This window comes from Triturus cristatus, chromosome 1_2 (assembly GCF_964204655.1).
Source record: "Triturus cristatus chromosome 1_2, aTriCri1.1, whole genome shotgun sequence".
Classification (NCBI taxonomy): Eukaryota; Metazoa; Chordata; class Amphibia; order Caudata; family Salamandridae; genus Triturus; species Triturus cristatus.
This window is the reverse complement of record NC_140580.1, coordinates 646,424,318-646,449,401: the sequence shown is the minus strand read 5'-3', so window position 1 is coordinate 646,449,401 and position 25,084 is coordinate 646,424,318. Positions and strand designations below refer to the sequence as shown.

Below are 25,084 nucleotides of genomic sequence, written 5' to 3'. Positions count from 1 at the left end.
TCCTAAAGAAGACCTGATTTCTGGTGATGTTTGTTTTTATTATTGTATTGTTGAATTGTGTGAGAAATTGGGTTGTTGGATGACTGGGATGTGAACCCTGGTCAAGCAACAGTCACAATCTTTGGTAGAGTGAATCACAAAAAGTCACCTGTGCTTAACCTTGGGTAGCTTGGCACAAAAAGCAGACAGGCTTAACTTAGAGGCAATGTGTAAAATATTTATGCAGCACATAGATAGTAATAAAGTGTAAACACAACAGAAGAAAGCTCTCACACCAATAGAGTAAATTTGAATACATTTTTAACACCAAGACAACAAAAATCCAATCTGTAGAACCGGAGTTATGAATTTTTAAAGGTTTTTAGTAAAAACTAGCACCTTAAAGATCAAAACGCCAATCACAGACAGCTAGTTGCATGAGACCGGGTCAAAGTTGAAAAAATAGGTCGACCACGATGGAGCTCGTTCCGGATTCAAGAAGTGAATTGGGCCTGGTCAGCGCTTACATTCGGACTTAGAAAGAGTTTAAAGGAAAATGCTTTGAGAAGGTAAAGCTCAGTGGGGCAAGGCTACTGGTAGTGCCCGAGGAGGGAGCCTCGTTGTTGGGAAGCATCTGGATGAAGTTGCCGTGAAGATTTCTACGTTCGGACTTAGTCAATTATTTGGAAGTCGAACATTTCCAGCAGGATGAGGCAGGAGGCTGCAGGTGAAGACAGTTCCAGGAGGTCGGATACCTCCTTGGCGAAGGACCACTGAAAAGAATTTGCTGCTGCCTGCAGAAGATGTAGCGGCAGTAGCCGCAAAGGTAGGCTGACTGGCGATGCTCATGGGGCAAATCAATGACCAGGTTGATCCTGGTCTATCCTCAGTTCTCGGAGCAATTTTTAGCCAAACCTTTTTAATCCTCAAGTTTTGGATTTTGGCTATCTGGACACCTTTAGCATCATCACCAAGGGCCCAGGACTCAGGTCTCTCTCAAATGATGTCCTGGTTGGGCTCAAGATGTGGGAACTCTTTATGCCCCTGTGGCTCTGTGGCCAGTAAACTAGCCCTTGAAGTCACTTTGGATGTACTGGATTCAGGTGAAGGTACAGGGCTCATACAGCAGGACTGTCCTCTGAAGGCTCAATGCAGGCTCCAGGCAGCAAAAAAGTCCTTCTAGGTGCGACAGAGCAGTCCTGTGGAGATTACAGCAGACTACAGCAGCAGCCACTCCTCTGAGAGATCTTCCGCAGGTCCAGAAAGTGAACTGAAGAGTGGGTCTTAGGGCCCAATTGCCTCCTATGAAGTTATCTGAAGTTTCTAGAGGTTTCTTTTTGAATTATTTGAATTACCCGATTCCCCTGACTTGGCTCCAAGCTGGCTGGAGAGACAATGTGGAGGTGACAAACCCTTTGTGTGAAGGCAGGGCACAGCCTATTCAACTGCAAGCGGGGCTGTGACCAGCTCCGCTCCTCCCTATTCTGCCAGCTGATGGCACATTTAGGCATACTGAATCCCTCTATTGTGTGACTGTCTGGGAGGAATTCACAAAGTCTGTCAGTTACACCCAGTCATGTGACCCAGGGGAGACTGCAGGCACCAAATGGCTAAGGGTAGGAAAATGCCAACATTCAAATAGTGGAGAAAACAGTTAAAATGCACTCAATATGTAAACTAGTTTGAACAAAAATAATCAATTCATCTAAATTTCATCAGGTGAAGTGTGCACCTGGTAGGGGCTCTGTCCTCCTCCTTGTACAATTGTAAACAGTGAAACCTGGATAAGTATCCAAGGATTCCAAGTGCACTACTATCAATTCACTTAATCATAAGTGTACATAAAATTGCATGTATCAAAATTGATGCATAATAGCAAACGAAACAATAATAAACTTGATCAACCACAGTTGAAACATCTGAATCCAATAACTCAAAAAGATCAGATGTGTAGAATGCAAAATAGTTCGATCTGCTTTAATTCAATGAGTCGCAGATGCAATTCAGTTCATGAAAGGAACACGATGATGCTTTACATCAGCAATACAAGTCGGCGAGATCATCTCTCCCAATGCATTTCGGGCTATGCTACGCCCTTCGTCAGGGAAATCTAGAACATTAATAATCAAATCAATCATTGGCCAATAGTGCTGACTCATACAGTATAAAGAGAAAGAAGAAATAGTAGAGAGCTCAGACGAGGGCAAGGCCAGGAAAAACAACAAGAACAAACTAAACAAAATCACATAAAGGTGCGCACCTTCGAAATCCAAAAGAAAACTACAAAGAAAGAGGTGTGATGAAAATGTTATTCGTGTCAACAGATTATGGAAACCATAGGTCCAAAGCTCACCCGACGTGCAGAACAAAGGTACGAAGTAAAACCAATCCATATACCTACGACAAAATGCCAAAGTCAAGGCACAATGAAAATATTCAAAGCGCAGAAGAAATGTTCAAACAACTACGCGTGAACATATCTAGAAATTACCAAAAGCCGAAACCAGTACCCAACAGTGAAATGATAGTGCATACCGCTGGTGATAGCCGTAAAAGCTTAGCACAAGTTTGAGGATCCTGTATTTGGAGAATATGTAAGATAGTGAATGCGAAGCGTAAAACAAGTGCGTGAACTAAGGCCACTCAATACAAAACAAATCTTACCAATGCTAGAGTTCAAAACCCGTGTAGCCACAATCCCAATGCCTCGAACGCGGAAACAGCGTCTGCCGGAAGTGTGTTGATGTGTTACTCAGCAAATTTTAAATCAAAGAGCTTGTGACAACGTGCCCAATGTAAAGTTACCCAGTGTGAAGTCAAGAGAAAGTAGAGTTGATTCAGAAAAGAGAAAACTATGAAGGTGGAGAGATATACAATCATCAAATATCACCACTAAAAAAACTAGTGTTAAATAATATGAACAAAGAAACATGCCTATACAAAACTATGAACAATGGAACCTGCCTATACAAAACTAATACATGAATGAAAGCTGTGCAACAGCTCACAAACACAATCTCTAAACATAATGTGCAGTGACAATGCAAAACAATAAGTGGACAACCACAATTTCAAATCATTGCGTGCGTCTAAAAAATGCAGAGGACAACCAACAATTGCGAAACAAACTAATATGCAGGAAAATGCAGGAAAGATTACAAATACGAATGAATAATACACTAATTAAATAATTGAATCAATAAAATAGGCTACAGTGAAATCAATACAGTGGAATGTATAAATCCAGTACTATATTACAAGACACACGACAATTTGAACTTATCATTCAACCCTTTAAGATAGAGGGTATCCATAAACCAAATCCAATGGGTCTCATGTTGCAACAGGAGTCTGGAAAGTCTTTCTCTGTAGTAGATTTGATGATTTCTACAATGCTTAATCTAAGTTGTGCTATAGTATGATTGTTTTCAAACCAATACTGCGACAAAGGCAAACTCAATGTTTTGGTCCGTATTCTGCTCTTGTGTTCAGTAATCCAGGTCCGTGAGGACCTCTCCGTCTTATCAACATAATATAAACCACATGGGCACTTTATGACATAAATAACATGCAAGCTATTGCAATTAGCGGTGAAATTAAATGCAATGTTCTTGCCTGGCTAGGGTGAGAGATTTGTTTACCCACTATCACATTATTGCAATGCGAACAATTTAAACATGTTGTCATGCCGTTGTGCATACCTTTTGTGATAGCCATAGGTGATGCCAATATCTCCTTGAGATACCTTGAACGTGTGTACGCAAACAAAGGGGGTTTCGTAAACAATCCATGAAAATCAGATTCGAATTGCAGTAATTCCCATCGATTTTACACTATCCACTTGATCAAGTGTGAATGAGTTGAATAGGTGTAGACAAAAATTTCTCTAGGTGTAGTTTGCCTATTTGCGGACTTTTTTAACAGAGCACTCCTTGCTACCTGCTGTGTGCGTGCCTCGCCTTGATTCACTATATCAGGAGGATAACCCCTGGCCATAAATTGTTGTATATATTCCTGTATTATCTTAGCACTTAGAGCAGGATCTGAAGTGATACACCTAACCCTAGTAAACTGAGAGTACGGGAGGTGGCATTTGAGCAACCAAGGGTGAAAATCTGATACAACAAAGCGTTGTGATCGGTAGTTTTTCTAAATACACTTGTGGTAACATGGGGACCCTTATGTTCTATGCATACATCCAGATAAGAAATGGTCTGAGAATCAATAGAAGATGTGAACTGAATTCTTGGGTTCTTATTATTTAATTCAACAATCATGTTTTCCAGGTCTCTACGTGTACCGTGCCAAATTATTAAAATATCATCGATATAACGACGATATGCAATCAAGTGACTCATCCAGTTGGTGTTGGACAGTATATGTTCAGTCTCGAATCTCATCATATAGATATTAGCATAGCTGGGGGCCCCAGAAAAACCCATAGAGGTTCCATTAGATTGAAGATAAAAACAATCTTTCCATTTAAAATAACTGTGGAATAAACAAAAATGCAAAAGTTCTAGCAAAAAGATTTTGTTTACCCCAGGTACCTCATGTTGCAGTAAGGCCCACTCAATAGCCTCTATGCCTTCCATGTGGGGGATTGAGGTGTACAAAGCCACATCGTCCACCGTGCAGAACCATATGTCACCAACATCTGGAATCTGAACATAATTTAAAATCTGTAGCAAGTGAGTGGTATCTTGAAGATAAAAAGAGCCTGCTTGAACAATTGGCTGTAGGAATGTATCTAAATACTGACCCAGCGGTTCGTGGATAGAGCCGCAACCAGATACAATTGGTCTAAGAGATGGGTTCATCAGATCTTTATGTATTTTGGTAACATATATAACCCCTGTCAACGTGGGTATCTAGTCATCAAGAAGTAAATAGGTGGACTCATCTTTCAAAATGCCTTCAATTTTCTTTTCATATAATTTTCACTTGCTTTGTTTCCCTTAAACCCACCTTACCGCCCCCTCCCCCACCGGACCACCACCCTGCTGGCATCAATGTGACCCTAGGTCCTATCGCAGACCAAACTCTGTGGCCCATGGGAAAATGTTTGGGAGTACCCACAAACTAGATCCACTTATAAAAAATCTACACACAAAAGGTGAGCTACCAATACCCTGGAAGCTGTGGATGGAGGAGTTTCATAAATATCTAGTGGAAAATGATGGGAATTAAATGGCTGTAGATAGAAGAAAGTGAATTTTGCTACATTCCCTTGCTTCAGATGGACAAGAAATTTTCAGTTCACTCACTAAAATAGAAGTTTCAGAGGGGGAAGATTAGTATGATGAATTTGAGTGAGCAATGTTAAGGCGAGAGGAGAGGTTTAAACCACTATCTGGACAACATTAGAGAGATATCATTTCCACACCAAAAGGTAGAGGGAGGGTGAAACATTCCGTGAGTTTCTAATGACTTTTAGGAGCCTTTTCAAACACATGTCTTTTTGGGAATAACACTAATGAGATGGTCCGTGGCCAACTCATGGTAAATACAAGTAACAAAAGAATACAAGAAAGACTGAGAGTTATGGGAGATCCCACACTGGATGAGGTTAGGTTGTCACATCACCAAGGCAATAGAACAGTCCATGAGTTGGGTCAAAGAGGTAAATGAGACTCGTCCAAGTAAGAAAGAAAACGAATTGTGTTGTATGAGTAGTAGACAAAGTAAAACAGAAGTCATAAAGAGCCAGCGTTCTGAAATAAAATCTAATGTTACATATGCGGAGATGCTTCACACTTGGCTTACTCATAAAATTGCCCCACGGCATACAGGGAATTTATTGTATGCAAAAGAAAGGGCCATTTTGCAAGGGTGTGGCGGGACACTAAGAAGCACATCAATTCTAGAGTGTCCAACATAACAGCAGAACCTGCAGTTGATGCAGAAGGAGAAGTCATTGAGAGGATGATGAATAAGAACATGATCCTAATGGTACAAGTGGAAGAGGAAACCAATATGGAAGAAGTACTGCATCTTCCATTTTTCCTTTACAGGTGTGCAGTAAAAACTGGCCCATTCCAGGCCACTATTCACTATAATCTCTAAATCATATTTTGATACAAAACTGGGATCATGCACAAAAAAGGGTTTTATGAGCAGGAAGAAAATGGCGCACAAACTAGATATACGCAATAGTATTACAAGGCGAGATAGATCAATAGTATGGTGCTAACAGGGAGGGGAAGGCCCTAAAACCCCTCAATCAGTATGAGAAAACCCACACTTAAAAGCAAAAGAACAGTCCAGTGCACTCATACAATCATCAAATACACAAAGTATGTGTGTCTTCGGTATGACATGAGAAAACTGCAGCGTGGCAAACTTTATATTTCCTTTAATAGATCATCAGGTAAGATCACAAACAGCCAGCCGACACGTGTTTCGTCAGAGAAATTGTCAAACTCTGACTCTTCAGGGCTGGAAATAACACAAACACATAATTTGAGCACAAAACAATGTACATTATGCTCTCAAATTACTAAAACACACTTCTTATAAGAGATTAAATTGAAGCAAAGGAAAGAAAAGGAAAGAAAGAACACCAGATCCCAGATAGATGTCCAAATACCACAAGAATTATTAATAAATTAAAATAGTTCATATCAAATGGTCACGTGCAGAAATAGAAAAGCTCCCTACTACTACTCATAGTGTGTGTTAACGTGCAAACACACCTGGAAACTCCAAGGTTCTCGCGAAGAAAAATCAAACACCAAAATTTAGAATACAAATGCAACACCCCTAAGTGAAACCCTCAAATAATATATAAGTCATCATGCTCACAACACCTTACCTAAAACACCGGAAGTCGTCCCAAACACAAAAAGAAATACTAGTGGTACTTCCAATTCACAAACGGATAGTCACCTAATCAGCACATTAAACAAAGCCTGAACATACGGCTATGGACAGAGTACTGGAAGACACAAAAGGAAAAGGTATATACACTCAAGAGACTGTTAACCATATTCAACACTCTATCTCACAAAAAACCTAAAATTAATTCACAAACACCAGATAGTCCCGCGACTATCCACGCAACAACCACATATTTAGCTCACCTCGGCAAAATAAGATCTTAATCCAGGTAAATGACGCCAGTACACAACACGAACAGCACGGATCCTTTCAGTAGTTACCAAAACCTAAAACAAGTAAAAAATACCATTCCCAATAGCAATATCAGTCTGAGACACCACGTGTGAATATACACCCTGTGTCCCCATCACTGGGAAACTTACATGTTCCAGAAACCAACGGGTTTACTGCATCAATTGGAGACACGTGTATGTGTCAACCAAAACCTAAAAGAGGGACCGAATATAAAACGCACATGTCAATATCAATTGCAAAATAAATCTCCCACCAACTGATATGTCCACAAACGAATAAAAACAGGTGGAAGTGATCCAAGAGCAACCGGAGAAACTTACATCATTACGACACGGGTACGCGTCCTGGCGTCTCTGTCTTCAACCGGTAGTGCAAAACCGGAACATACAAACCGGAAGTATAAGAGCTGACGCGGAACTCCATACCTCACAACCACTAGACCGCGTCAGAATCCATGCTCAATGTAAGAAGTAGAGAACGTCACAGAAAAATAAAATTACTGTCATCAGGTTAAGTGAAGAAATTTGACTGCAAATAGTGTCAAAAAACTCTCGTGTAATAGGCGAGTATCTATATTATATTTATTTACCAAAACCAAATTTCGCAACGTATCAATCTAACCAATTATAGTAGGTCATGACCCATTGTATTTCAAGTCCTAATCTGGGTAAATACCCGATCAGAAGTCCTGTGTCCATATTATGTACCCAGCCACTCGTATAGTATTAACAGAACCATCATTAATAAAATAAAAGCTTCAGGACACTCACGACTAGCCAAGAGTGCGATGTATTGGCAGAAAGGAATCCCGAATTCAGTTAAGCACAACAATTAAGTCCCATGAACCAAGGAAAACCAAACCACGTGGAGAATAAAGAGTACAGAGCAGAGAACACCCACAGTTGAAACAATATTAAAAGTAACGATAAAAATTTTATAGGTCTGTCAGTGTAAGAGCAAAGCAGAACAGATTGGTAATAGGTCCCTATCCCAAACAGTTAAAAGAAATCTTAATCTGCAGATTACATAGGTGACAAACCTCTCTCTATACATAAAAAAAGGTTACCGTTCTGAATTAATATGAGCATAAAAGAACAAAACATCATAGGTACGAACGGTACGCAAGGGGAACAGAACCCAGGCCACACGTTCAGGGGTAATTCAAAAACCCGTAGAGGTCGCAGGGGGAAAGCAAGAAGATTACAAGAAAAGGCTCAGATCAGGGAACGAGAGGAACAAATAGACACCTCATCTAACAGCTTGCAGGTCATCAATCTTTCCTCCAAAGAACTTACCCCTGAGATGATCTCACTTTTGGGTAAGGGGCTGAGCTTTAATCCACGAGATACTCGCCTATTACACAAGAGTTTTTTGACACTATTTGCAGTCAAATTTCTTCACTTAACCTGATGACAGTAATTTTATTTTTCTGTGACGTTCTCTACTTCTTACATTGAGCATGGATTCTGACGCGGTCTAGTGGTTGTGAGGTATGGAGTTCCGGGTCAGCTCTTATACTTCCGGTTTGTATGTTCCGGTTTTACACTACCGGTTGAAGACAGATGCCAGGACGCGTACCCGTGTCGTAATGATGTAAGTTTCTCCGGTCGCTCTTGGATCACTTCCACCTGTTTTTATTCGTTTGTGGACATATCAGTTGGTGGGAGATTTATTTTGCGATTGATATTGACATGTGCGTTTTATATTCGGTCCCTCTTTTAGGTTTTGGTTGACACATACACGTGTCTCCAATTGATGCAGTAAACCCGTTGGTTTCTGGAACATGTAAGTTTCCCGGTGATAGGGACACAGGGTGTATATTCACACGTGGTGTCTCAGACTGATATTGCTATTGGGAATGGTATTTTTTACTTGTTTTAGGTTTTGGTAACTACTGAAAGGATCCGTGCTGTTCGTGTTGTGTACTGGCGTCATTTACCTGGATTAAGATCTTATTTTGCAGAGGTGAGCTAAATATGTGGTTGTTGTGTGGATAGTCGCGGGACTATCTGGTGTTTGTGAATTAATTTTAGGTTTTTTGTGAGATAGAGTGTTGAATATGGTTAACAGTCTCTTGAGTGTATATACCTTTTTCTTTTTGTGTCTTCCAGTACTCTGTCCATAGCCGTATGTTCAGGCTTTGTTTAATGTGCTGATTAGGTGACTATCCGTTTGTGAATTGGAAGTACCACTAGTATTTCTTTTTGTGTTTGGGACGACTTCCGGTGTTTTAGGTAAGGTGTTGTGAGCATGATGACTTATATATTATTTGAGGGTTTCACTTAGGGGTGTTGCATTTGTATTCTAAATTTTGGTGTTTGATTTTTCTTCGCGAGAACCTTGGAGTTTCCAGGTGTGTTTGCACGTTAACACACACTATGAGTAGTAGTAGGGAGCTTTTCTATTTCTGCACATGACCATTTGATATGAACTATTTTAATTTATTAATAATTCTTGTGGTATTTGGACATCTATCTGGGATCTGGTGTTCTTTCTTTCCTTTGCTTCAATTTAATCTCTTATAAGAAGTGTGTTTTAGTAATTTGAGAGCATAATGTACATTGTTTTGTGCTCAAATTATGTGTTTGTGTTATTTCCAGCCCTGAAGAGTCAGAGTTTGACAATTTCTCTGACGAAACACGTGTCGGCTGGCTGTTTGTGATCTTACCTGATGATCTATTAAAGGAAATATAAAGTTTGCCACGCTGCAGTTTTCTCATGTCATACCGAAGACACACATACTTTGTGTATTTGATGATTGTATGAGTGCACGGGACTGTTCTTCTAAAACTGGGATCATGTATGAAACATTTGTTGCCACCTGATATTCAAACTGTAACATTTGATGGTCGAAAAAGTGATTTATTGGACATTTTTTTGCGGTTTGCTGATACAATCTTCAAGGGAATATCTGCGACAATCAAATATATGTGGCCCGCAAGAAAACCAATGTGTTTGGAGGGAAGTACAGACATGTTTTAAGATAACTTTTAATCCAGCTGTTTATGATCTTTTGTTAGCTGTCAATTCAGTGAACTTACAGATCAAATCCTGCATGCCTTCCCCAAGGTTTTCTGTGATGAAATGAGTAAACGGATATTTGAACACAAAATAAAACTGAAGGGTGGTGCCGAACCTGTCAGGCAAAGGGAGATCGAAGTCCTATTCATTTTCAGTAAGGACTTGCAGAAACTCCTAAATCATCTAAAGCGGATTACATTATGATGAAACAGAATCCACAGCTTGGATTTCAGCAGTGGTGCTGCCAAAAAAGAGTACTGGCGATCTGAGGCTTTGTGTGGACCTGAAGGCCCATAATAGCAATATTCTAGTGGACAGACTTCCTTTACCAAAGAATAACGACTTGCTGTCCTTGCTTGAAGGGACAAATACCTTTTCCACACTTGATTCACAAAGTGCATATCACCAAATATAATTATTTTTGTCGTCTAGACCACTAACAGCGTTCATTTGCACCTTTTGGTGCTTTCCGGTTCACATGATTGCCATTTGGTCTGGGTACAAAATCCTCAATTTTCCAGACGATAATTTTCCACATGTTTATAGACATGGAAAATCAGATCAGGTGCTTCCAGGATGGCATATTGGTATTTACTATGGCTAAAAGTGATCATTTTGAGGTTGTAACAAAGGTGTGCAGAAGATTGTCTACAAGGAGATTGACTCTATCTGCAGAAAAATGCAGATTATTTGCATCCCAGTTGAATTATTTGGGACACAAAATATCGGCCAGAGGTGTAGTGCCAAAGGACAAATGCAAGTGCCTAAGGTCTAGGAGCGGTATTATCTCAAAGAGCAGGAAGTTCTAAATGGATTGTGGCATATGCTTCCAAAACATTGAGTGAAGGCAGACGCAGGTACTCAGTCTGTGAATGAAATCCCCCTAAATGTGTGTGGACAACAAACCATTTGAGACAACTTTGTGTGGGGAAGTAAATTTACACTACACACTGATCATAAGCCTCTAGTTTATATATTGTGCCCTGGTATTGGAAGGAACTCTACTGCCTGCATTGTAAGATCATGCTCCAAAGTGCAGGAGTACAATGTTGACATTGCTTTCATTCCAGGACACAGGAACCAGACTGATGCCTGTTTGTCTCGGTTGCCATGTGGGGGAGAAAGAAGATGTTTTGGAAAATTATGATTGTGATGTGGTTGCATGTGTGAGTGATAGTTTCAGGATGCCTGGAATAAAACTGGATTAGGATTTATTGATGTTGGAAAATCCTAAAGACATTCAAATTAATTTGGTAAATATCTGCAGGACAGATAGCCACACAGTAAGAATCTTAAAGGTACTCTGCACTCGTTTTCCAAGGTTGCATCCAAATTCAGTGTAGAAGGAGATTTTATTTTGTGAAATGATAAATGTGCGCCATTAGCAGGCCTTCGTTAACTTTTACTCAAAGTGTTTCACACTAATCACATGGGCATGTCTACACTTAAGAATCTATTCCATAGTCATTACTGATGGTCAGGAATGAATTCCTAGGCAGAGGGCATAGTTAATCAGTGCCAGATCTGTGCTGTTGTTGATACAAATTGTAAAACTCAAACTCCACAATGTGAAATGTTCAGCGGTCCATGTTTGCAGTGCAAAAAGTTGGATTGGTCATTGCAGGCTCTTTAAAGATCTGCAGTTCTGGTTGATTACCATGCCCGAAGTTTTGTTTTCAAAGAGAGAGTGATAACGTCTTTTATGCTTGAATTTCTGATGTAAATTTTCAGAGAGGGATTTTCATAAGTTCTGGTCATAGATAATGGGGTTACATTTATGTCATCTGAAATGACGATGTCAAACATTTGGGACAGTGATGTACGATCCCCAGTGCAATGGCCAAGTGAAGTGAAGCACTTTAACCGGTACTTTAAGGAGAGTATCAATTTGGCCATGGTTGGAGGGATCCCTTTCATCATAGCAGAGCTTGAAAGGTTATGGACCTATAGAATCACTCCAAATTATGTCTGTAGAGTGTCTCCATTTGAGTTGGCAAATTACTTTACTAGTTTTTCCTTGGTGGCTTAAAATGAAATTTAAAATGTGTGAATGCCTACTCGACAAAATTGACCTTGAGAACTAGAGAACAATAAATATTTACTGATAAACAAGCTACCTTAAAATTGAAGTATGATTCATGACATGATATTGCATGTTCTAAGCTCTATGTTGGTGACTGTGCCAGAAAGCAATTTACCAAATGAGTGGAAAAGGGTAAGAGGAAATTTTCCAAGCCCATGCAAGTGGTCATGACCAACAAAGGAAGTGTCCTCGCCTTAGATGCCATGTGTTGGAGCATTAAGAGATTGTCTAAATGTGAGGTGCATCTAACCCTGATTATCTCGCAACAAAGAGATGGCGTAATTGCTATGACCGTAATGATGGTGATTACATGAATGTGTTTGATGCAAACTTTGACTTGCCTGTTAAACATTCGGAAAATCATACCTAACCCAATAGTAGTGTCGAGCTAACCGTTCCTGTAGGTCAGGGCCTCCAGCCTTTACTGTTACAGAAGCTACTTATGTTCAGTGAAAATCATCCTGTATTATCAGTGTAATAGAGACCACATTAGACTAGATTACATTAGTGGCCACCTTATTCTTGAATATTAGTAGTGATCAACGAAGTTTGTAAGCCAGGGCTCCTAGCAGTTATACAAAAAAGGCTTTGTTAATGTGGAATGCCTGTAAGTGGGTAATACATAACTACCATAGCTACATTTCCCCTGGCACCAAAGTAATTAATTTTGTAATATGTCTCCATAGCGGCAAATGATTATTAAAATATCAGCTTCCATTATATTTTGTAAATTCAATCATTTTTCTCCAAACATCGGCTTACGAGTTCTGAAAATAAACACTTTTATCTCAAATTCTTGCTTTTAAATTTTGGTATACAACTATTAATTAAATCAAGAAAAAGCTTCTAATTAAGTAAGCTGATCTGCAGACAGGGCAGCTACTTGCTGGTATCTGAAGAGCTATCACTAGCTCACAAGCTAGTCGCAGAAGCCTGTTTTACGCAGCAGCTATGAATCTGTTGCTGATAGGGTCAAGAAGTATCCCAGGTCCAGGATGCCATCCAGGAGGTTTTTATTTGATGATTAGTGCTCTGTTGGTCCCTTACCTTTTGGTTAAGGATGGAGATGTGTTTGTTTATAATGATGGAATGTTCTATTATTCTCCACCCATAGTCCCCTATCGTTTCCCTTCCACACCCTCTCCTTACTAATTTTTGGGTATGTTTTTGTTTAGAACACAAGGTTATGAGAGTTCAATTGGTGACAGTTGGGGTTTCAATTAGATGCTGATCTATTGTATGCTAGCAAAACAAAGTCCCTTGTAAGTTTCAACTTGTGGTGCATGTTTTCTTCCTGCTGAAAGGTGCCCATTGTCACCACTTCTTTTTAATCTATGTATTGAACTCTTTGCCCAGGCCACAGGGTAGGATGATAAAATATCTCCCTTTATATGTGGAAGTTCACTATTTAGATTATGTTATTACATGGAGTGCTTTGGAGAGGGTTAGTGAGATTACAAAAATATTTGAAGAGGTTTTGGGATACAAGGTTTATAGTGGAAAAATATGAAATTGAATATGGTGTCAATGCCTATATCCACCAGGAACATCTAACCCCAATGTATCACTGTATCTCAAGGATCAGCGACATTCCAATGAAGATTTTGGAGAGAGTGGCAAGAGGTCAGAAAATGCCTTATAATTGGAAGAACAATAGCGATTTGCTGGAATGTGAACATGGTTAAGATGACAATCCTCACAAAATTAACCTATATCATCAATTGCCTACTCCTAAGCTTCGATAAAAGGGTAAATGACACATTACAAAGCAAAAAAAAAAAAAGTTTCATCTAGCGCTCTAAAGCTGTGAGGTTATCCTGGAAGAAGCTATCAAAAAAAGAAACTTAAAAAAGTGGGGTATTAGGACTTCTGGATCAGCAGGCAGCAGCGGTCCATGGAGGGAGTTCCATGGGGCGGAAAGGCGGGGCGGGGGAGGGGCAGGGTGGGGGTTACTAAACACCGGAACATGGATAATTGGAGGTAAGTAAACAATTAAATAAATAAAACGATTTTTGTAGCGCGCCCTACATCACAAAATGCGGTGCAGCGCGCGCTACGAAATTCGTTTTATTTATTTAATTGTTTACTTACCTCCAATTAACCATTTTCCGGTGTTTAGTACCCCCCACCCTGCCCCTCCCCCGCCCCGCCTTTCCGCCCCATGGAACTCCCTCCACGGACCGCTGCTGTCAGCAGGTATGTTGCTGGGCATGCCACCTTGAGATCTTTAGGCCCCTAATTAAATATCCAGGCAATACAAAACTGGGGATATGATTGCAAGAAATGTTAAAAGGTTTATCACAATCTAACTTCTTATACAAATTTGGTGCACAAATGTTTAAAAAACAAAAAACAAATTCAGGATCTTGAATAAAACTGCATCTCTGTAGTTTTAGATCAAGAAGATATTCAGTACTCTAATTTGGGAAAATTAGCACTGATATGAGCCTCCCCTCGAAGACCGTAGTGAATGATAGATCTTTTGAGATTGTCCCTTGAGAAAGGAGAGTTTGTAAGATGGGGACAACTAGTAGATCAGAAGGTACTTTCATGTGACATACTACAGGGCAAAAAACAGGGGGCCTTAACTAAATTTGATTACTTGCAATTAACATCATGGTGCTCCCTGCAAAAGTGGACTGAATGCTCTATATTGGGCTTTGAGGGGGTTTTACAAAAGGCACCTCCAAGGAATAAAGAATTGACATCCTGTTATGGGGAGCCACTAGAAGAAAAATATAACAAAAGACCAGCGCCATATACAATCTGGGAGGAAGAACTGCCTATGAGAATGTCGACAAGTATCTTTATACTCACTTTATAAAACAGTTACAAAATTAGCACCACACAAGAAACCATTTTTTCACCATTCCTACAATCCACTCGAACCCAAAAAATATTGCAAAAATGAAGAAGTCAGATGTATGAGTTGTAATCGGCCACGTGTTGATGACATTTATGTGTTCGTTTGTTGTCCTATACTTGTTGAATATTGGAACAGCCTAGGTAATATTGGAACAACATAGGTAAGATCATGTCAGATGTCTTATGCCAAGATATCAAGGTAAACCCCACCTGAATTCTCTTTGGTATCATCGAGGAAGATGAGTATACACAACTGAGTAAAATGGATGCAAGGTCCATATGTTTCATGTTGCCAGAGTGGAGATTTGTAAAAACTGTATATTACCATTCTCCTTACACTCTGCAGGTTTGGTTAACTAGCTCTGTTATTATTCAGATATAGATAAGAAATGTGAAAGCGATAGAATGTTGAATATTTGGACAAAACTTAATCAGTGGAGAAAGCTAGCCCGATGACTATACCAGAAAGCAGTCTTAGACTGTATTCTAGCCTGTCACTATTGAGCTTAACCTCTGGTGACCTAAATAAGATATAATGTATGAATATATATTGATAAGGGCCAGGCAAGAGAACATTTATGGGGGCAGCAACATATGGCGCTCCTTTTGAATGGTAAATGCAAACAAAACAACATATAACACAGACCCCATATTTGGGTGAGTCAGCTTCAAGGTATCTGGTTTCCATATCCCAAATGTCTATAACCACTAGGTTTTGTGCAACAGGGCCCTCTGCGGTTACCCACAATTCGAAAAACTAATTATCATGCGTGCAGCTGGTACAGGCCTTTAGTGTAACAGTCTCTCTTGTTTTTCCCCTCCTACTGACACCTAAAACAAGTCACACCTTTTTAGCTTGGAAGAACACCCCTGCCCTCCCTGTGTTATTCTCTACCTGGTTGCTGCATCTTTTATCAGTTTCTAGTGTGACTCAGACGGTACAATGTATAGGCTTATTTTGTTTCTACATTTTCTGGGCATGTTTTATTAACTACCAGTTTTAATTGTATCCTTATAATATTCATTTGTTTAGTGTTTATATTTTGAAATATAAACTGTTGTTCAATAAATTTAATTTTATTTTCTTACAGATGTGTGACCATTTGAAATTGTAAAATCAAGTACAATCAGAGACCAGATTAATTAATTCAAATAAATTGCAAGAAATGGCAGAAAATAATCCTGAGTTGAAGGATGGTTCCAATGTGATATTCCCTGTGGAAACTACGTCTACAGCTGAGGATGCATGTAGAGTTGATCTGATGGAAGTCCAGAAAGAAGTGGCTTTGGCAATCCCAACATTAAGTGAGAAGGAGAAGTACCATGTTTTCGTCAGCTTTAGTAGCCTGGATACTTCTTGGGTCCTTGACCTGGTTGGTGAACTGGAGGCCACCGGTCTAAAAGTGTGTTACCACGGACGGGACTTTGTCCCAGGGAAATTAATCACCGAGAATATGGTGGAGTCTATTGAGAAGAGCCAAAAAACACTGATGGTCTTGAGCCCTGACTTTGTACGGAGTGGCTGGTGCCTGTTTGAAGCCAATCTCTCCCTCCTCAAGGACTGCATGGAACGAAAGCCCATTGTTCCCGTCATGCTGAAACCCTGCGCCGTTCCTCTTCACCTGAACCACCTGACCTATATTGAGGCCAACGACTCCCAATTTTTCAGGAAACTGCTACAGGTACTGTGCACATCGAATCATCAGCTGAGACACTCCACCATGGTCCCTTACCAACCCAGTGCATTGTATAATGGAAAGACCCTGCTAACGTTAAGTGCTATAAAAGAAGATATCCCAAACTGGCAAACAGGGACTTTCAGCACTGCCCCTATCCCTGATCCGTTGAGAATGCTCATAGAAGACCCATTCATTTACCAAGCAGCAATTGAGGCAATCAATACCACTCCTGTCATGAGGTCGTGCATTCAAAACATATTTTGCAGGGTATTTCTCTGTGTGATATTGGTAAATTTTGCTCCCACTTTTATTGGTTTATATATATGTTTTAGTTTCTATTATATTAGTCTAAATGATTATCCGGACCAATCCCTTTCTGCTGTGCACCCATGTATCTCAACGCTGTTTTTCTTGCTAATTGGTGGTATTCTTTTCCCTGTTACATTTGTGAGTATCTCTTGTTGGGGAAAAAGGACTGAGAAGCGTAAGCATCTTGAGATGGCTCAAAGAGCTGGACATGCCAATAATCTTCTCATGGGCACCTTGGTTTTGATAGGCTGTGAATCGCGGGTGAAGCTTCATTTTGTCTACATCTGCCTTGAAGAATGCAAACAGACCTTTAAAGACACCTTCAGTAATGGACTTACATCAGCCGATGAGATGTTCAGACGAGCCATTGTATACTTCTCCTCAAATTATGCCGTCTGTGTGGCCAAAAAACATTTTCCATTTTATGAGGAGGGGGCAATACCGGGACACCTAGACTCTGGCATGTGCTTCTGTCAATATGTGTCACTGAGACTTAAGCAGGGGTTCTGGTATTAGGTGGCAGGCAGGAGGAACAGTGGGAAATGTATGAAGCACCCTGTGCCCTTTCACAAGCTATTCTGTGAGGTAAAAGAATTAAGTGCATCTGGGCCATGGCAAGGCACACTTGTTCAAAAGTGGACACATACGTGGAGTTCTAACCGCTGGAGCTGAATGATTGGATCAGGCCAGTGTTATGGTTATTCTTTATTAGATATGTCAAGCAGTGCATTGAGCCAATTAACTGATGGAGACAGAAGGCAGACTTGCGGGGCTAATTGACTGGAACCTGTGTTCTCTCTAGGGTATGGATTGTGTTAGCCATTTTGACTGGACAGTTCAAGCATTTTAGCCTCATGCAAAACATGAGTAACCACAATCTAATCATATTATTAAATTCACTTGACAACACTATGTGATCATCAGTGATGTTATAATCCTGTATCACTTTTCCCTTACCTCTCAAATTTGTATGAGCTTCGAAATTAGCCCAATGCCAATTGTATGCATATTTTTAAAACTATTTTTGTAATTGTCCTCTACGTTAACCTCTGCATTCACCTTCAACATTGAGCAGTGCTGAATGCAGGTCATAAACACAGGTCATAAACACATGAGATGATGCAGTGGGGAGTAGAGTGCTGGAAAGGGATGTAATTACATATGTGAGAATGATTCAAAACAAACTACTCCACATTTTACAGTTTTGCTATGAAAGGCACACTGTCAAAAGGTACGTGTTTTCTAAGCACATGAAATAGAATTCCTCTTTAATGAAAAACCTAATTTGTAATGCAGAAAGGCATGGTTGTTTTGACTAATGTCCTCAACAACTGCATTTGAGAAGAAAGCTATCAACAGCTCAAAGGAAGTGGAACCAGAATGTTGTTGTCAGAATGTTTTCTATCATAACCGTGACATCCTAAATATCATGTACATAAATATTGTCCTATTATTATAACTAATAAAAATGTATACTCAGCGCAATAGTGTTTTCGGAAACCCTATTTAGTAGCATATATTTGTGTCAGAAGATATTCCTGACGACATGCAGCCTTGCAGTGAGACTTTGAAAGATAGCCAAAATCTTTGCTTTCTCCTGGCAACAAGCAACATATCTGTTGAACTCAGAATAGGTCAGTCATTTTGCCATTTTGCTGCTTATTGCATGTGCATTCCCTAAATCATGTTAGTTAGAATAGAGATTGTAGGAAATTGGCGTTTTGTATCTGGTTACCCTGAATTTTTACCTTTTGATAGGCTCGTTTTTGTTGACTTTGAAATCTATGCACTTTACCTCTACTAATCAGTAGTAAAGTGTCATAGTCCTTATTGTTATAGTTAACTTATGTATAAGTCCCTAGTATATGGTACTAAGTATACACGGGACCTGAAACGACTCACTTGTGGACTGAAGCACCTAGTGTGCCACCCACTACTGTGGCAGTGCAATAGCAGCTTCAGGCTACCATTGTCACCTATTTGTAGTGTTGTTAAAACTTCAATTCGGCCTGTCAAAATAAACCCTTTTGACAGGTCAATACCTCCCTTTTAAATATATTTTAATATGCCATCACTATATAGGCTTTGTAGCCCACAAGACTGGGTGGATGATATTTAAAAAAGTAGTATATGTAGACATTTAAGGTTAACATGTCCTTACAATGGCTAGCACCCAAAAGCTATTTTTACTGTGGCAGACCTAGCTATCCTATGTAGAAAACCAGAGTACAGATTAACCCCTTCCATGTTCATGATGGAGTGGTTCCGTCATGAGTACAAGTGCAAGTGTGCTCATGACGGAACCATTCCGTCATGAGCACACTTGCAAAAATGTTTCCCTTTCCCTTTTTTTTTGCCTTGGGAGGTGGGGAAGAGCTTCCCCAACCTCCCAAAGCATGGTTTGTGTTTTCCTTATAATGACGATTGCGTGCATGGCACGCTGTCGTCATTACAACGAAAACCAAACTGAAACTTAGCCTCAGCTTAACAGTTTCGGTGCTTGTGGGGCTATCTCAGCCCCTGAGCACCGAAACACATGGAAGAGGTAGCGTTGGAAAGGAGAGAATCTCTTCAGGAGGGCGATCCCAAGCAGGGATCCACCCACTAGCACCAGGGAGGGGGGAGCGGCCCCTTGGGCAAGGGCCTTTGCTCCCCCGATATGGTTTTGCCACAGACAGTCTTTCTGCCCCCCCGGGGGGCGTATGAAGGCAGAAGCCCAAAATCTGCCTCCCCGGGGGGCAGAACGCACCCTAGATGCCAGGGATAATTTCTTTATAGGCCAGGGGTGGGGGCTGCCCAAAATGGGCATCCCAATGCCCCACCCTACCCCCCAAAGGAGGCAAAAGACTTTCTGCCCCCCAAGATGGCAGATGGGGCAATAGCCCCTGATCTGTCCCCCGGGGGGTAGAAAGCCCACTAGGCACCAGGGCTATTTTTTTTTTTTACGCAGGGGTGGGGGCTATCCAGAATGTGCATTTCAATGCTCCCACCCCCCTAAAATACAAATGCCACTGCCTTTCTGCCCCCCCAGGAAGCAGATGGGGACAGTAGCCCCCAATAAAGCACCCTAGACGCCAGGGTGTCTAGTTTTCGGAAATGTGTTGGTTTGGTAGAGTTTGCCTAAATGGCTATGAGCTCGGGGCCCATGAACCAGGTGCCCCCCCGCAAAACCAGGTTGTTTTATGATGGGTAACTTTGAAGTCACCACAGTACGATTTGGGTCATATCCTGTTGCAGCCACTATGCCTACCCACACAAGTGAGGTACCATTTTTATCGGGAGACCTAGGGTAACGCTAGGTTGTAGGACATTTGTGTCAGCCCAGTGATCCCACAACTTTCCCACTCAGAACAGTGAGGAAAATGTGATTGTTTTCAACTAAATTTGAGGTTTGCATGTGATTCTGGGAAGGAAAATGTTGAGGGGTCCACACAAGCCATACCTCCCTGGACTCCCCCTTATTTCTAGTTTTCAGAAATGTGTGGCTTTGGTAGGTTTCCCTAGATGGCCGCCAAGCCCGGGGTCAAAAACCCAGGTGACCCCCCTTGCAAAACCAGGTCGTTTTGTGATAGGTAATTGTGATGTCTCCACAATACGGTTTGGGCCCTTCCCTGCCGCAGGCACCTGGCCCACCCACACGAGTGAGGTACCATTTTTATCGGAAGACTTTGGGGAATGCGGGGTGGGTGGATTTTTGTGGATCAACACAGATTCCAGAACTTTCCATCACAGAAATGTGAGGAAAATATGTTTTTTTTACAAAGTTTGTGGTTTGCAAGGAATTCTGGGTAACAGAACCTGGTGAGAGCCAGACAAGTCACCCCATCCTGGATTCCCCTGGGTGTCTAGTTTTAAAAAATGTATAGGTTTACTAGGTTTCCCTAGGTGCCGGCAGAGCTAGGGTTCAAAATCTACAGCTAGGCACTTTGCAAAAAAAGGGTCAGTTTTCACTATAAAAATGTGGTGTATCCAGGTTGCGTTTTGGGCAGTTTCCTGTTGCGGGCACTAGGCCTAATAACACAAGTGAGGTACCATTTTTATCGGAAGACTTTGGTTAATGCGGGGTGGGTGGAATTTTTTGAATCCACGGAAAGTCCAGAACTTTCCATCATAGAAATGTGAGGAAAATGTTTTTTTTTTTACAAAGTTTGAGATATGCAAGGGATTCTGGGTTACAGAACATGGTGAGAGCCGGACAAGTCAACCCATCCTGGATTCCCCTGGGTGTCTAGTTTAAAAAAATGTATGGGTTTTCTGAATTTCACTAAGTGCCTGGGTTCAAACTCTACAGCTAGGCACTTAGCAAAAAAGGGGTCAGTTTTCACAGTAAAAATGAGGTGTGTCCACGTTGCGTTTTGGGCTGTTTCCTGTTGCAGGCAATAGGCCTACCCACACAAGTGAGGTACAATTTTTATTAAATACATTGGGGAATGTGTTGTGGGTGGATTTTTGTGGATCAACACAGATTCCAGAACTTTCCATCACAGAAATGTGAGGAAAATATGTTTTTTTTTTTACAAAGTTTGTGGTTTGCAAGGGATTCTGGGTAACAGAACCTGGTGAGAGCCAGACAAGTCATCCCATCCTGGATTCTCCTGGGCGTCTAGTTTTCAAAAATATATAGGTTTCCCTAGGTGCTGGCAGAGCTAGGGTTCAAAATCTACAGCTAGGCTTTTTGCAAAAAAAGGGTCCGTTTTCACTGTAAAAATGTGGTGTGTCCACGTTGGGTTTTGGGCTGTTTCCTGTCACGGGCACTAGGCCTACCCTCACAAGTGAGGAACCATTTTTATTAGAAGACTTTGTGGAATGCGGTGTGGGTGGATTTTTGTGGATCAACACAGATTCCAGAACTTTCCATCACAGAAAATGTGGTTTTTTTTTACAAAGTTTGTGGTTTGCAAGGGATTCTGGGTAACAGAACCTGGTGAGAGCCAGACAAGTCACCCCATCCTGGATTTGCCTGTTTGTCTAGTTTCCAAAAATGTATAGGTTTTCTAGGTTTCCCCAGGTGCGGGCAGAGCTATGGTTCAAAGTCTACAACTAGGCACTTTGCAAAAAAATGGTCAGTTATCACTGTAAAAATGTGGTGTGTCTACGTTGTGTTTTGGGCCGTTTCCTGCTGCGGGCACTAGGCCTACCCACACAAGTGAGGTACCATTTTTATCTGGAGACTTAGGAGAACAGAGAATTGTAGAGCAACTGCTATTACCTATTGACGTTCTATGCATTTCTGCCTTCCAAGTGTAAGACAATGTGTAAAAACAAAGTCACTTTGAAAAATATTCTATAATTCACATGCTAGTATGGGTACCCACAATTGCGGAGATGTGCAAATAGGTACTGTTTCTAAACTCTATATTTTGTTCCCATTTCAGAAAAACATAGGTGTCTTTCATACCGATTTTTCACTATTTATATTTTCCCAAATGAATTACTTTATACCCAGTACACAATAAGAAACCAGAAGGGTCCACTGCTTTAAAAAATCTGTCATAGTTCGAAGAAGTTACAGGTGAAAACGGCACAAATGGCAGTTTTTTTCAACTTATTTTCAATTTCTCCTATTTTCAACTGTTAGTTTATATACGAAAACCCTAAAAGATCTACACAAATGACCCCTTGCTGAATTCAGAATTTTGTCTACATTTCAGAAATGTATAGCTTTTCAGGATCTATTATTGTTTTCATATACATTTTTACCATTATCGGGAAGGAGGTTAAAAACACAAAAATATCAACAATAGGCTATGTCCCAGTAAAATGCCAAAACTATGTAAAAGGTTTTGGTTTCTGACAAAAGTCTGTCAGTCCCTGAAAGCTGTGAAGATGGTGATTTCAGCACCACAAACCCTTTGTTGATATCATTTGCAGGCAAAAAAACTGATACTTTTATCTGCAGCACTTTTTTCCAATTTTTCCCAAAAATAACAAAAATTTGCTGTATTTTGGCTAATTTCTGGTCCCCCTCCAGGAGAATCAACAAACCCTGGGTACCTTTAAAATCCTCATGATGTTGGAAGAAAAGGACATAAATTTGGCCTGGATACCTTATGTGTTCAAAAAGGTACAGGGGCCTAAGCGTGAACTATCCCAAATAGCCAAAAAAAGGCTTAGCACCTTGGGGGGGGCAGGCCTAGCAGAGTAGGGGTTAAAATACTAATACGGTATCTCAGAAAGGGGACCAGATAGAACAATAACTAAACACCTATTTTTAATAGTTATTACAAATCCAATAGTCTGATTTTTAATAACTATTATGGAAAAGTAAAGTTTAGAAAGTTACATTTTCTCTGTCTGAAGTTCCTGGAGGCTTATTTGCATGATGCTCTGCGACCATTAATTAGCCTTTGATAGATGTGACATGCCTTCCAAGAGAAAACAATAGGCTGACCTGAATGGGCAGAGATGACTTGTCTGAACTCAACACAATATCCAGGGGCTGTGGGTATCTTTTTTTGACACTACAGTGTCAAATATTCGTTGAGTGTCAAACCCTGCTTGACAGCTCTGCTTGGTTTACATATCTTGGGATATACTTGAAAGATGCATGGAACAGGATGCCAAACAATTCTTGTGGATCCACTGTACCGTGACTTCCTCAAACCGGATTTTATTTTTAGATGCGAGAAGACGCAAGGATTACCATAGTACACCCGACATATGCACACTCACAGCCTAAGGGGTTCATTACATCGTCCCGGAGATTGGGACCGGTTGGCTATAAGGCAGCAGTCCCGCAAGTGAGCTTACAATGCTGCCACCACCACGGCCGCATATTGCACGTTTAACATTGCAACAATGTTAGAAATGCACTGTTTGCATTTCCCTGCACTATGTGGCAGGCACCACGTGGTGCAGGAAAATGTAGGGGGCACCATAGGTGCCTCCCAAGTGCAAAACAAAAGTGCCCCTGAAGTCAATCCCCACCAGCCTTTCCATGGTGCGGGGATCCTGCATCCAAATCAGGCGGGCGGTGCCTGCTAGGCATCGCCACCATTCTGTGGATGCGGAGCGGGTCCGACTGTCAATCGTAACAGTTGCCTCTGTCGGACCAGTGGCGGACGGGCTTTCCGTCTTCCAGGCACACCGCCTGCCATCCTGATCTGGCAGGCGGAAAAAGGCCTTACGATGGCAGTGAACCCACAACCAGCAGCCTGCCAGTGGCGGGTTCACCGCCATCGTAATCAGGCCCTAAGTTTAGTGTGGCTAAAGACTTTCACCATCTTGAAAATGTTCATAGTGTTTAGGGTTGTCCCCAGGAACACTTACCCCACTGGTTTGGTCATGCCAAGGAGTCATTCCACCTAGTCCAGTACTGGCACAAACGAGGTACCTCAAGGTGCCCACTTCAGAGACTTCCTGAACCTGCAGAAAATCGGCAGAGAACTGCACCTCCTGTCTGTAACCAAAGAGGAGCCTTGAAGGACTAGGCCTGCACCCTCTTGTACCAAGGACAAAGAAGTGGACTCCAAGGGTCATAAGGATGATCTCCTGTACAAGCTACAGGAATACAATAACCTAGATGAGGCCTTTTCCGGGAAGTACCCAGCTGACCTGTGGCAACTGGAACCTGGTGTTGACCCCTGCCTAACACCCTGCGAGTCTCCAAGTGTTTGCCCTGGTACCCTGAGGGGTCTTTAGAGGTGAACTCCTTTGGTGATTGGAACTTAAAGGACTAAGTCAAAAGGTAAAATCTTTGACCAGGATGAACCTGGTTGGTGTTTCCATTTCAGTCAGCGTCAAATTTACTCTTAGGTCCCTATCTATAGTGACCTTTGACTATCATTGACTCATTGTGCTTTTTGGCTCTATTGCAACTTAAAAATTCTTATTTATGGTTCCCCAATTGGATCTTTGTCATTTTGGTATGACTTTGTTTAGTACATATTTCTCAGTTTTTCTATTCGGATTTTTATTGTTTTGCATTTTCACTTTATTGCTACTTGCCCCAATTTGTCTTTCTGCTATGTGCCATAGCTAACGGGGTTGAGCGCAGATTAATTTCATGATTTTG

The 25,084-nt window shown here is 41.1% G+C and overlaps 1 protein-coding gene across 2 annotated transcripts in view; it reads left to right on the top strand.

Moving 5' to 3' along the window:
- The window catches only part of LOC146867786 (uncharacterized), a 56,520-nt gene extending 37,965 nt beyond the window's left edge, over positions 1 to 18,555 (top strand). For both annotated transcript variants that reach the window (XM_085607989.1, XM_085608000.1), the window contains exon 2: positions 16,174 to 18,555. In XM_085607989.1, coding sequence (XP_085464115.1) covers positions 16,249 to 17,586 — 1,338 coding nt within the window. In that variant the 5' untranslated portion in view covers positions 16,174 to 16,248 and the 3' untranslated portion in view covers positions 17,587 to 18,555. The remainder of the gene's footprint in view (positions 1 to 16,173) is intronic.
- The last annotated feature ends 6,529 nt before the right edge of the window (positions 18,556 to 25,084 follow it).